At 39.4% G+C, this 12,612-nt stretch overlaps 1 protein-coding gene across 5 annotated transcripts; it reads left to right on the top strand.

Annotated features, from left to right (window-relative positions):
• Positions 1–1,411: 1,411 nt before the first annotated feature.
• On the top strand, positions 1,412–12,579 carry LOC101481758 (serine/threonine-protein kinase MAK). Of its 5 annotated transcripts, XM_076876551.1 has the most exons (17): positions 1,412–1,508; positions 3,483–3,546; positions 3,626–3,873; positions 5,013–5,067; positions 5,382–5,503; positions 6,131–6,213; positions 6,442–6,574; positions 6,820–6,991; positions 7,310–7,477; positions 8,874–9,224; positions 9,425–9,579; positions 9,657–9,778; positions 10,191–10,301; positions 10,664–10,738; positions 10,831–10,944; positions 12,077–12,169; positions 12,256–12,579. In XM_076876551.1, the coding sequence occupies exons 3-17, from the start codon at positions 3,710–3,712 to the stop codon at positions 12,405–12,407; spliced, it is 2,070 nt and encodes a 689-aa protein (XP_076732666.1). In that variant the 5' UTR covers positions 1,412–1,508; positions 3,483–3,546; positions 3,626–3,709; the 3' UTR covers positions 12,408–12,579. The 5 variants fall into 5 exon arrangements, with proteins under 5 accessions (XP_076732666.1, XP_076732668.1, XP_076732670.1 ...); XM_076876553.1 differs by lacking the exon at positions 10,664–10,738; XM_076876555.1 differs by lacking the exons at positions 10,191–10,301; positions 10,664–10,738.
• Positions 12,580–12,612: the final 33 nt, after the last annotated feature.

Genomic DNA, 12,612 nt, shown 5'->3' with positions numbered 1-12,612 from the left:
CAAATTGGACCACTAGATGGAGCACTTGTGAAACAGTAAGCCAGTGATAGAAGTGCTTCTTCCTCTGGGAGGCTGTTTCTGCAACAGCATGATGTGCATTAGTAAAGAAGATCTGTAGCATAGTTTGAAACCCTCTACTCTGAGCCACAATTGAACCCCAAAAGACAAGCACCAGTATGTTTTTACATTATGAACCTTGTAGGTTCCAAGCTGTTGTTTTGACTTAACAATGTCCTTTTACATTGTATAGGTTCTGGGATAGTCTCAAGTGCATTTATTGTGTGGGAGGGATGGAAGGGTCAGCAAAGTGACATGGTGCGTGGGACGCATCACATTTTTGAGTTTGCCCAGAGTTAACATATCTGAGTTTGGGCATCTGAAGAGTCTATTCTTGATGTTTTTGGGGGGTTGTGTTGTTGTGTGGTTTTATTTTGAGTCCTTACCTTGGTTTCATTATTTCGTGTATCAGTTTTCTTTTTTTTTTTCTGAGTTTCCCTCATGTGCTTTTGTATCTTGTTCATTGTGACTTTTCTTGTCACTGTGTTTAATTTTCTTGTTATTTATTGTTTTCGTTTGACAGTTAGTGTCCTGTGTTTGTCTTGATTATGTTCACCTCTTTCCCCTCCTGTTTCTACTTTGGCAATTAGCCTTCTGTATATAAATAGTCCTGCCTTCCCTTTGTCATATAGTGTCTGTGTATTTTTCCTGTGTGTGATCTTCTTTTTCTGGTTTTACTACATGAGAAATATTGATATTAAATATCATTAAATATTGAAATATTGATCATATGTAAATGTGAGGGGTCAGATTATGCAAGGATCTGGGTAATGGAAATATAAACTTGTGTGTGCCATGTGCTGATAAAGATGATGTCATGTGAGTGAACTAAAAGTTATTAGGTTGTTTTGTCAAACTCAAAAAAACAAAATAAAACAAAAATATTTATTGCAAATCTCAATAAATAATCAAAAATATTCAGATTTAAATCTTGCCGATTGTTAACAGCATTATCTTGTTCCTTTTGGTTTTCTGTTTAAATATTGACATGACATCACAGCATTTGTGAAGTAAGGATTTCTTTTAAATTTATCTCAGAGCTGGAAACTCCTTTAATTATTGCAATTAGACACAAGTATATAACAAAATAAGTATAAGTAGACTAGCCTGTTGCTCAGTAAAATAAAATTTAGATATCTTAATAAAAAGTAAATATATAATAAATAAATACATACATACATAAATACATATATACAATAAAGTATCATAGAAATTTAAATAAGATTGTGACGAAAAATGTGAAGAAAAATAAAACTGAACTAACAAAAAAAAGTTTTTATTACACATTAATTTAATTATATTGGATATACTTCTAATACAAGCCTAATCATAGGTCTGCCCATATCCGAGTTCTCTTGACTTTTATTTTGGAAGTCTTGTTGCCTAAGCGACAGCTAGCTGCTGAAAGCTAGCATCTCTGTGTTATCTCCAGCAGTGAAATGACTCCTGAGGTAGCTACACTTTAATCTTACTGATACTCAAGTTATGCAACGCAGAATAATTAATAAATAAAATGTCTATTTTTTATTTATTATGTGATATATATTTTTTTATGATAGAGTTGAAATTTGTAGCTAGACATGCTTTCTAGCTAGCTAGCTAACTCTGTTACAAACCTGTGCCAATAGTATCTGAAATATAATGGTAAGATTTTTAGACGATAATATTAATGGTTTAAGTGGTGTAAAGTTCGAAACAGAGCTCACATTTTCTTCAGTATCGTTTGTTTTCTCCTGTATTTTTTTTTATGAACTTCGAGAATACACGTGAAAAACATATCAAAAAGGCAGCTGTACAAAAATAGTTTTTAGAGGTATTTGAAAAGGTTGCTAAATGAAGGAGAATAATTACGCTATAAAGTTAACAGGTATTATTTTAAGGCACAAACTCTTGTCCTGTTTTAATCCCAGTCTTTTACCACAAACACAGAGAAAAGTCAAAGCTAAATTTCCACTGGAATTATGCTGTTATGTAACATTTAATTATAAATTCAACACTGTGACATTGGTGGAAAATACATGATGTAATCAAAAAGTTCTGAGAACAGGTCGATAAAAATAAAACGCTATACTTGATTAGCTGATTTAAAGTTCAAGGTTGCCTTCTCAGGCACGCCTAGACAACTCACTAAATAATAAAGTCATATATAAAATTGTGATAACAGTAAAATGATTATAAAACAAAATACCGTAACCAAATATGAGCAATAAATAGCAAGCAATATAAGTTTATTTACAATTTATAAGGGGAGCAAAAGAAAAACAGTTTGGTCTGTATATTGTTCTAATTTTGGTTTTGTACCATTACCATAATGAATTTTAAATGAAACAACTCAGATGCAGTTGAAGTGCAGACTGTCAGCTTTAAGTCAGTGGGCTGAACAAAAATACTGCATAAAAATGTGAGGAACTAAAGCATTTTTAACAAAATCCCTTCAATTCAGGGACTCAAAAGTAATTGGACTAACTGAATAGCTGAAAATAAAATGTTTATTTCTAATACTTGGTTGAAAACCCTTTGCATCTTGAAGTCATGGGCATCACCAGATGTTGGGTTTCCTCCTCTTTAATGCTCTGCTGGGCCTGCACTGCAGCGGCTTTCAGCTGCTGTTTGTTTGTGGGCCTTTCTGTCTCAAGTTAAGTCTTCAACAAATGACTATCTCTGAACATCTCAAAACACCTCATAATCCCCCTCCACCAGACTTTGGTGGAGGGGGATTATGGGTTGTTTTTCAGGAGTTGGGCTTGGCCCCCGAGTTCCCAACTTCTAATACTTCAGAGTACCAACACATTTTGGACAATTTCATGCTCCCAAATCTGTCGGAAAAATTCGAGGATGGCCCCTCCCCGTTCCAACAAGGCTATGCACCAGTGCACAAAGCAAGGTTCATGAAGCCATGGATGGATGATACCGTATTTAATCATGGGGCTATAATTACTACAGGCCCTCATTTAATCACATCTTATGTCAGTTAAAAAAACACACTGACCTTAATTTGTTAAATAATGACCAACATCCTGCTTCTACCCACTGTGAATGTAGGTTAATTGGGTTTCAAATGAAACCCGGGGCTCTGGAGTTGAAGGTGTGCTCCACATAGTAGATGATTTGTTGTTGTTGGGCTACGATGCCTTCCAGTGTGTTTTTTAGCAACAAATCATGAATTCATTTTGCTGAAAAAGTTAAGGAAGCCTACCAAATTAAACATAATGAGCCTGTGTGCTAACAGTTTTTTGAAAAAGATTAAATTATACTGGTGTTTGATTTTGCTGTTTACTTGAAGATTCTACACCAAATGTGCCCCACTTTCACACTCCTCAGACTCGAAGCAGGCTTCCCCTGTTAGTCTGCTTTGTGTCAGACTTTCTTAATCCCATGAAAACTTTAATCCATTTCCTCTCGCCCTTCCTCTACCACCATGAAAGACTTAGCTGGAGGATAGGTGAGGCAGAGTTGAGTGGGCAGGGCTTTTCCAGTCTTCCTCTTAAGGTAAGCCTTACCCTACATCACCCGTCTGCAGAGAGGAACATAAAGGATGAATGGATGTTTCATGCCTGTGTTTCTGCAGTGAAAGCTTTAGGGCAGCCTCACAGTAGCAGGACACATCAGCCTATCAGTTGTTGACCTGTGGACGATTGTTTATGGGCTCAAAATGACCAGCGTCTGGGATTGTCAGGGTTCCTCACTGAAGGAGAGCCAGGGCTCTGTGTGGATGATTAACCGCTACACCACACTCAAGCAGCTCGGGGACGGCACGTATGGCAGTGTGCTCCTGGGCAAGAGCAATGAGACTGGTGAGCTGGTGGCCATAAAGAGGTGAGTGCGTGGAGCACCAGTAAACGTGTCAGGGATTCACTGTGTTGTTTAGTCTCAGAAGGTTAAGCTGATTAAAGCCCAAGTGGCTGCTACAAGTGTATAGAGTTGTGTAATAAACGGGAATACAAGAATTAATACAAGCAGTAGTAGATGTCAGCATTAGCAGAAGCTGTTTTTCATCCTTGTGGTGTGTGAGTGGAAAGTCCTGTAACCTCTGCCAGAGGGAAACAGTTCAAAGAGGTGTTGAGCAGCGTAAGTTGGGTCGCCTTAAGTCTTCGAGATCCTGCTCAGACATCTAGACAAGTACATGTCCTCAGCTGCAGGCAGCTCCAGCTGTGCTCCAGTCATGTCCTCCACAGTCCCTGCAAAGCCCTCTGGTCCACAACAAAGTGGTTATGTTTTAAGTGAATAGACTGGTACTTATATAGCACTTTTCTGCTCTAACTGAGCACTCAAAGCACTTTGCAAACATTTCAATGGACGCATAAAGGATACTTAAACATTTAGACTGGAACTGCTGGTGAATTGAGCCACCGACTTTCCAATTGGTAGACCTCCCGTAGTTGTTGTTCTTCTTCTCTGAAAGTGGAGGCATTGTTGTATTTTGCTGTGTGTATGCAGACCTGGAAAATCAAGGCACTGTTTCCACAGCCTTGCCTTTTATGGTCACAGATTTCAGGTCATCTCTTTTCTTCTTGAAATCTGTCCTAATCACCTTGGTCTTCTGGGTGGATTGCTGATGGAGCACCAAGATCTTTCAGTTAAAGTTTCCAAATATCTGTGCCATCAGCGGGTTTTAAGGCAATACCTGTAAGGTTTTGGGTCATTGAGAGTGTTTTGCTGCTCTCTATGACACGGTGAGACAGAGATAAGAGGGGAGCATCGACTTGTTTACTGTAGCATAGAATTACCATTAAACTGATATGGAGGTGTTTGAGGTTGAGATACAGGTGTTTTCTGAGAGCCAGGCACCCCTTAAACACAGAAAATTATCCAGAATTTGTCTCAAAGTCTTAACAGATTTGGATTCATTTGGGCTTAGCATTAGTTGATCATGCGGATAGATCAATATTTCTCCATGCTCTCCTAGCAAGCAAAGCTGATTTAAGATAGAAATCTGATTTATTCCACTCCAACAGGATGAAGAGGAAGTTTTATTCCTGGGACGAATGCTTAAACCTAAGAGAAGTGAAGGTAAGAATCTAATTTACGTGCTTAAATAAAATCTATTTACAAAATCCACAGTAGAGGTAAGTTGTAAATGAGCGTTCATTTTATTTCTCTAAAAGAGTTAGATGTCACCTTTAAATTGTTCTCATGACCTTTTTAATTGTAGTATAACTTGGCATACATGAATGAGCTAGCTTTATATAAATGCTACCTGAGCCTATGAGCTAGATAACTTATTTAGCAGCTTGAACTACACTTGTAGTAGTTTTGCAGTCTAATTCACACTGATCCTCTTTGAAAATCAGCTGAGGTTGCTCCCACATGTGTTTCCCAAATAGTCACTGAAGAAGCTGAACCATGCCAATGTGGTGAAACTGAAGGAAGTCATCAGAGAAAATGACTACCTCTACTTTGTCTTTGAGTATATGAAAGAAAACCTCTATCAGCTCATGAAAGAACGGTAAGAAAATCAGAATTGTGAATTTCTGTGAAAGCAAAATCGCAGCATGTGTGATGCGTTAGCCTCCTAGCTATTTCTGTGTGTTTTTAATCACCGCTGTGAATGTGAGAATTATTTGGGTTTTATTTGAGTCATCGTGTGTCGGGCTCGGTTTTTACAGAAACAAGCCGTTCCCTGAGTCAGTCATCAAAAACGTGACATTTCAGATATTACAGGGACTGTCATTTATTCACAGACGTATGTGACTTCACAGAGGTATTTTAATAAAGGTAAAATAAAAATAACTCCCTAACAACTCATGCACAACTAAATAAATAAGAAATAAAATGCTGTGAGTAGTGGCTTGGAATACATAAGATAAGAATTATGGAAATGATATTAAACCTGGTAAGTAGATGCATGCTGGACTGTTGGTAGGCCATCACCGGACTTTGTCCAAGCAAAAATGACTCGCTTCTTCTGTGAGAAGAGGAGGTGTGACTTGTAACAAAGCTTAATTCAGCAGAAACAAACAAACAAAAGCTCAGTTTTTACTATTTGTTGGTGTTAATGTCATAAAAGCTTGCATGTTGTTCTTTCTTCTTTATCCCTTCTTTCTTTTGTCCTTTCCCACTTTGCTGCTGCCAGAGAAGATCAGATGTTTTCAGAAAATGAGATAAGGAACATTTTGTTCCAGGTATTATCTGGCTTAGCATTTGTGCATAAGCACGGTAAGAGACTTCTCCTGTCTTTTCTTTACATTATTATTATTATTTTCCCGCTGTATGGTTAAGGTATCCTTTTTTTGTGCGAGCTCTGTTTAAAATCTGTGACCTGCTTCATTAGGGGGTTACGTCACGTCGTGGTTATAGTTGTAGAAGCTAATATAGAAAGTAATGCAAATCTCTACACAGATGAATATCAGCAGGGGTTAATTTGAATGCTTCTTGGCTTTTTAGGGTATTTCCATCGTGATCTGAAGCCGGAGAACATACTGTGCATGGGCCCGGAGCTCGTGAAGATCGCAGATTTTGGCCTAGCAAGAGAAATCCGCTCGCAACCACCTTACACAGATTATGTGTCCACAAGATGGTGAGAGTTTCTTTTTTTTTCTTGAATATACAAAAAAATGAAGTAACTCCAAAGGGTCTGAAGTAATTATTGCTGCCTGTCTCCCCACTCTCGCTCCCCTCTTCCTTATCTACTCTTCATCTCTGATCTATCATATAAAAATAAAAATGGTCATAATCAAAGCATCCTCTTTGAGGGGGTCACATTTTATATTTATATTTTTTTAAAAAGCCCTCTTTATATATTCCCCTGGGCTGTTATTTCAGGTACCGGGCCCCTGAGGTTCTGCTCAGGTCCAACTCTTACAGCTCTCCCATCGACATCTGGGCAGTGGGCTGCATCATGGCAGAGCTGTACACCCTGACACCTTTGTTCCCAGGAAACAGCGAGGTGGACGAGATCTTAAAAATCTGTCAGGTGCTGGGAACGCTGAAGAAGGTGAGGAACCATCAAAATACATCTGTATTACTTTGTTACTATACAGCTGTTTTCACACATGCCCTACAGACCTGAATTTTTCTACACATCACTCGACGGAGGTGTATTTGAGAACACAAACATCTGATGTGGTTGTTTTTAAAAGAGTCAGTATTCAGCCTGGCCGCTCCCTAGTATAAAGTCTGGTAGATTATGGATTGTAGAGCTTCTTGCCTCCTGCACTCACTGGAACCAGACACATTAGTGATAAATATTCATGACTATCCCAAAACTGACCAACTTTAATAGCATCTCTTTTGCAATGATACCCCCCGTCAGTTGGACTGGCCTGAGGGCTTCAACCTCGCAGCCTCAATGAACTTCCGCTTCCCGAAGTGCGCTCCCACCAGCCTCAGGTCCCTGATTCCCAACGCCAGTGATGACGCGATCACGCTGATGAAAGACATGCTGCAGTGGGACCCTGAGAAAAGACCGAGTGCTTCTCAGGTACATTTAAAGGGAACTTATTCTGCTAATTACCAGCTCTTTTTAAGTTCATCAGTTTCTCAGGTTAAATTATTTATTTTGTGTGTGTGTTGGATTTTGTCGGCTGTGGGATTGGAAGTAATGGAAACCTTAGAGTGGTTAGTATAGTTTTATCATCCACTGTGTCTTTGTATTTTTTAAGGCAAATCTGGCTGTCACCCCAAAAAACATTTTTAAATATATGGTAAAATAAGTGAAAGCATAATAAGCCCACTTCTGATCCTGATAAACTCCAGCATAGATTGTCTGAAAAACAAACAAATAGACAGAAGTGAGGACGACTCATTAATGTTGAGCTGCAAAGTCACCCGAGTCGTCCAAATGCTTTTATCCTGAGCACCTTTGAGTACCTTGAGTGCTTCTAATTTTAGAAATATGATCCAAGTGGGAATCAATCAGCTTATCTTGAGAGTTAATGTAATACTTAACTTGACATTTGGATGTGCTGAGGGAGTGAACATCCACCAGCGTAACTCAATGCATGACGCCGAAATCGAAGCTAAAAATATGAAGAATTAATTAGGTGCTCTTTCAGAAAACAGTCTACACAATATCCAAACCAGGCCTGAAACTTCAGCTTTTAGCTGGATGAATTTCACATTTTGGATAATTACTTTAGCACCTTGAAATGTTAAGAAGCTAATATTAGCTATAATAGTAAGATAAAACAGTTAATAACTATAGTGTTCTGAATCACAGGCTTTACAGCGCAATAAAAGCAGCACACAGTGAACCTATATGTAGTATTGTGTGGAAATAAGGTTTTTTTAGTTTTGGAATTCATATATATTTAAAAGGCCGTCACATATGTGCTTATATGTAGAGGTAGATGTGTATGTATAGATAGAAAAATAAGGTAATCCTGTTATATGGGTCAAAGAATGAAACACAACTTGTTACAAAACAGCTTGAGTAGAATAGAGTAGTGTGAAGTTGGACCCTTTACACACGTACAAGACACGGACGTGCTGATAGCACTTCTTTATTTTGACATTCGGTTTTACTGTGGTTTTACAATGGGACACAGACACTCCCGCTCCGCTGTCACGTCCGCTCTCCAACTGTCACTGTGAACATATAAAGAGTCACAATCACATTCACATCCCAGCACACCTGTTCACCCCGCCCCTGCGCCGCCCCGGGAGCTCGCTGCGTCACCCTTCCTCTGCAGCCTGCCAGAGACCACACCCATGCCACAAGTAACTTGAGAAAAATTAATTGGGATGTAACAAAACAGAATATTTAATAACATAACAATTTACAAAAGAAAGCAGTTCAGTTAGTAAAAATCTTTATAAAATACAATTTTTAGTAGCAATTTCTGATGTTGTACTTTTTTCCATTGACTGTTTTCCAGGCTTTGAGGTATCCATACTTCTATGTAGGACAGACACTTGGTGCCCCACTAAAGCACTCAGAACAGCAGGCCCAGAAGAAGATTTCTGAGACAGCTGCAGATCTGAAGCCTCTGTCCCTCTGTAAGCCTCATCTGGACCCCTGCGAGCTTGTCACGACCCACGCTGAGCCTCAGACCTGCAGCCAGTCTCTCCATCAGCCTATCCAGCAGATTCCTCTTCCTCAGGAGGATATAGAGAAGAGCACACTTCAACCAGTGTGTCCCAGCACACTGACAGAGGGGCAGCAGGAGCCTCTCAGTCTGGTGAAAAGAAGACCACCAGAGCACTGTCAGCCTGTAAACATCACTGAGGTGAAGGCTTGCAGCATTAAACAGTGAACCCAATCATGGCAGGATGATTAGTATAAGGCTTGGATTTTTGAGGGAGCTAAACTTTTATCTTCTTTATTTACGCTTCCACACTGGATACAGCTTTATTTAAATATAAAGAATAACAAAAATAATAATTTAATACTCATTTCTCGTTTAACATTTGCCTTGCGTTAAATCAGCGAGGAGCCGAGAATAGACATGCCCGGCCTGCACGACGGCGGTGGGGCCAAACATCTTTCAGGTCGGTGGACAGTTGGGACGACAGTGACGATAAAGACACCGGCGTTTCCATCTCCAAAAAACCCACCATCACTTCTCTGAGGAACAGCTGTCGGTGAGAGACCCTCATCATCAGGTGAAATGTCGTCATCAGAGTTTCAGGAAACGTTAAAAAATAACGTTATAATGCAGATTTTCAGAGTCAAAGAACAACAGAGGATCAAAACTGCCAAGCAACAACGGACTGAGCCGAGATGACTCCAACACCATGTCAGCCAAGCAGCACTACCTCCACCAGTCCAGATATATGCCTGGTGAGGAAAACATAGTAATAATAATAGCAATAATAATTAACCATGTTTACACATAAACGCCACAATGAAAAGAACCAAAGGTAGGTGAACATAATCCAAAAACAAAAATCCCACCTGCCCTAAATTTCATTAAACAATAAAGTTAAAATATATATTCAATTCCGTTCAGTTTTATATATATATCACCAATTCATGACAACAGGAACTTTATATTGTACTACAAGGAGCCTACAATATTAGAAAGAAAACAACAAAACTTATAAAAGGACACAGGAAATATGTCACAAAATAAACCTTAGCTTGGCCTGATTGCAGCTTGCTATTACGTTAAGGTGTCTGGTTTCTTAATGTGCAGACTGTACAAATGTACAAAATTTCACCCTGAGCTGGGTTTGTTTCATTGTTGTTTCAGGCATAAATCCAAAAAGCACCTCCTCAGTAAGAGGCCAAGTGTCCAGCAGAAAGCTGGGAGTGTCCTCGTGTTTATCCAGAGGACACGGCCTGGAGATCCCTCTCAGGAGAGGCAAGACAACTTCATGGATGCATATTAGAAGTTTTATCATTACACCGTTGAAAGACACACATTTCCCTGCCTGCCCTTCTCTGTACTGTTGAATATACTCACAGTTTAATCAAATGTTTAATGCTTTTAGGGGATGCTTTGATTTCAATCGCAGGCCTAAATTTTCTAATCTGATTTGATCAAACTCAACCCAGCCCAACCTGGTGCTCCCAGGTCAATAAAGGTCAAGTGAAAGTTTATGTGATGCAAATTTGTTAAGCAATGAGCTTAATTATACGTCCACCTAAGACTTCTTCAGCTTGCGTTAAGACTCTTTCTCCTCTGCTTACTCTTACTTTTGGTTTCCTCTCACGTGGTTTTAGATGTTGGTCTTCCTAAAATACCAGATAAGACGCCTCTAAAAGAAAAGACCTCAGAGGATCTTGATCTTTTGAAAGGTATCGCTTAAAAGTGTGTTAGGGCTTCAATTGTATTTTTTCTAATGCCTTAAAGAGGTTAACTGTAACTTGTGATGGGGTTTCTTCTTCAGATTCCTTTGTGAGCAGCTCCAACACCAAGACGTTCATGACACCTTTACAAAAAACCGAAACAGGAGCAGCCCGACAGAGGGTTATACTGGCACCCATAGGAGACGCCTCTGCTGGTGAGAGCCTTTCATTACTCTTCTCTGTTTCTGCAGTTTTTATTAGTTGAGCATCTACTGGCACGAATCACACGGTACTAAAAATGTCCCGATGGTTGAGAAGCTTTTCTAACTCCATGGCTTCTTTCTTCAGATCCTTCATGTTCTGAGGCACAAACACCTTTAAAAATGCCATTAATTCCCTCCTTAACCAAACTTTAGCTTAGTACCCCCTAGATTTAGAAACAGCCATGAGCAGAGTTATATTTTTTTAGTTTTAAATTTTAGTTTTCATTTAAAGTTAACATCAGTTGTTCTTGGTCAACAATCGGTTTTTACCCCTCGGCCAAACAAGGCTGATGGGGTACTGTCATCAGCCTGCCAGGTGGGCGGGCAGGCAATGCTGACAACCAAGGATGTGAACTTTCATTTTCAGTTAGCGTCAGTTATTCTTGGTCAAAACATTTGTAGTCATTACACTTGTTTTGATTAATTCAACTGCAAGTTTAAGTGTTTTTACTCAACTGTGAAGGGGAATTTATTGCATCCGGCTCACAGGCATGTACAGTACTGTGCAAGTGTTGAGTCACCACTCTTTTCTTTATACATTGCTACCAAGGAGCCAGACTTTCTTGTAATTTTTAAAGTGGTCTTGAGCAATACTTCTCCAGGCATGAAGGTCTCTCATAGTTTTGCTTTGGTCACTGGCTGCTTGAACCAATGTTGCATCTACACATAACAGACAGCTGAGCATTTTCAGGTGCTTTGTTGCTAGCGGCCTGTTGCAAAAACACACTTCTTTAGTTGAGTCTACAAAAAATGATAACACAGTTTGACATGCATAAAATCTAATTTTTCACTAACCAGTTTTTGTTTTTGCTGTAATTGCTGTTGCCTTTACATCTGCACGTTCCATTAAATCGTTGCACTTAGTTCATATTTTCCGAGCCAAATATAAAGGAATGAAGGGTGGCTCAAGACTTTTGCACAATAATATGCAATACAGTCATGCCTGTTGTGTAAATTGTTTCTCAACCAGAGGTTATCTTCGTAAACGTGAAGAAATTTGGAATTTTATTATAAGGCACTGACGCATCAGTGGAAAAGGCGGCGTATCCGTCCTCTAAACTCAGCTTTTTTTCGAATCTTTCAGTCGATCTGTCGTCTGCTGCTGATCTGAGAGTGGAGCCGCAAACCAAACCATTGAAAAGCAAAACCTTAAACAAGCTGGCACCCTCAAATGAAGGTAAGACAAAAAGAGCGGCACACACTGTGAATAAAAAACGGTGTAAGCTATTTGACATTATCTTGTGTTTTTTGTGTTGATTTCAGAGTATGAAGGATGGAAAAGCAGGAAACTGAATTCTCAGGTCTTTGGATTCATCACCAGCACTCCAGCGAAGACCAGCCTCTCCAGGAGCTCAAACTCTCAGCCAGTGACCGGACGAGTAGACTGGACCGCCAAATACAGCGGCCGCCGGTAGCGCAGCAGTCTCTCGGCTTTCCAGCGGAGTCCTGTGAAAGGTTCCCAGAGTAGGAAGTGTGTCTGCCGCTGCTATAAAATATCATTCAGTGTTGTATGAGTCAGTCGACACTTTTATCTTCGTTATGTTAAATAACAGGAAGTTTAATAAAGTAATTATTTAAGTGAGTGAATATTAGTATCATGGTATTTTTTTTGTATGGGTC

This window comes from Maylandia zebra, linkage group LG18, assembly GCF_041146795.1.
Source record: "Maylandia zebra isolate NMK-2024a linkage group LG18, Mzebra_GT3a, whole genome shotgun sequence".
Lineage (NCBI taxonomy): Eukaryota > Metazoa > Chordata > Actinopteri > Cichliformes > Cichlidae > Maylandia > Maylandia zebra.
This window is presented reverse-complemented; position numbering and strand designations above follow the sequence as displayed.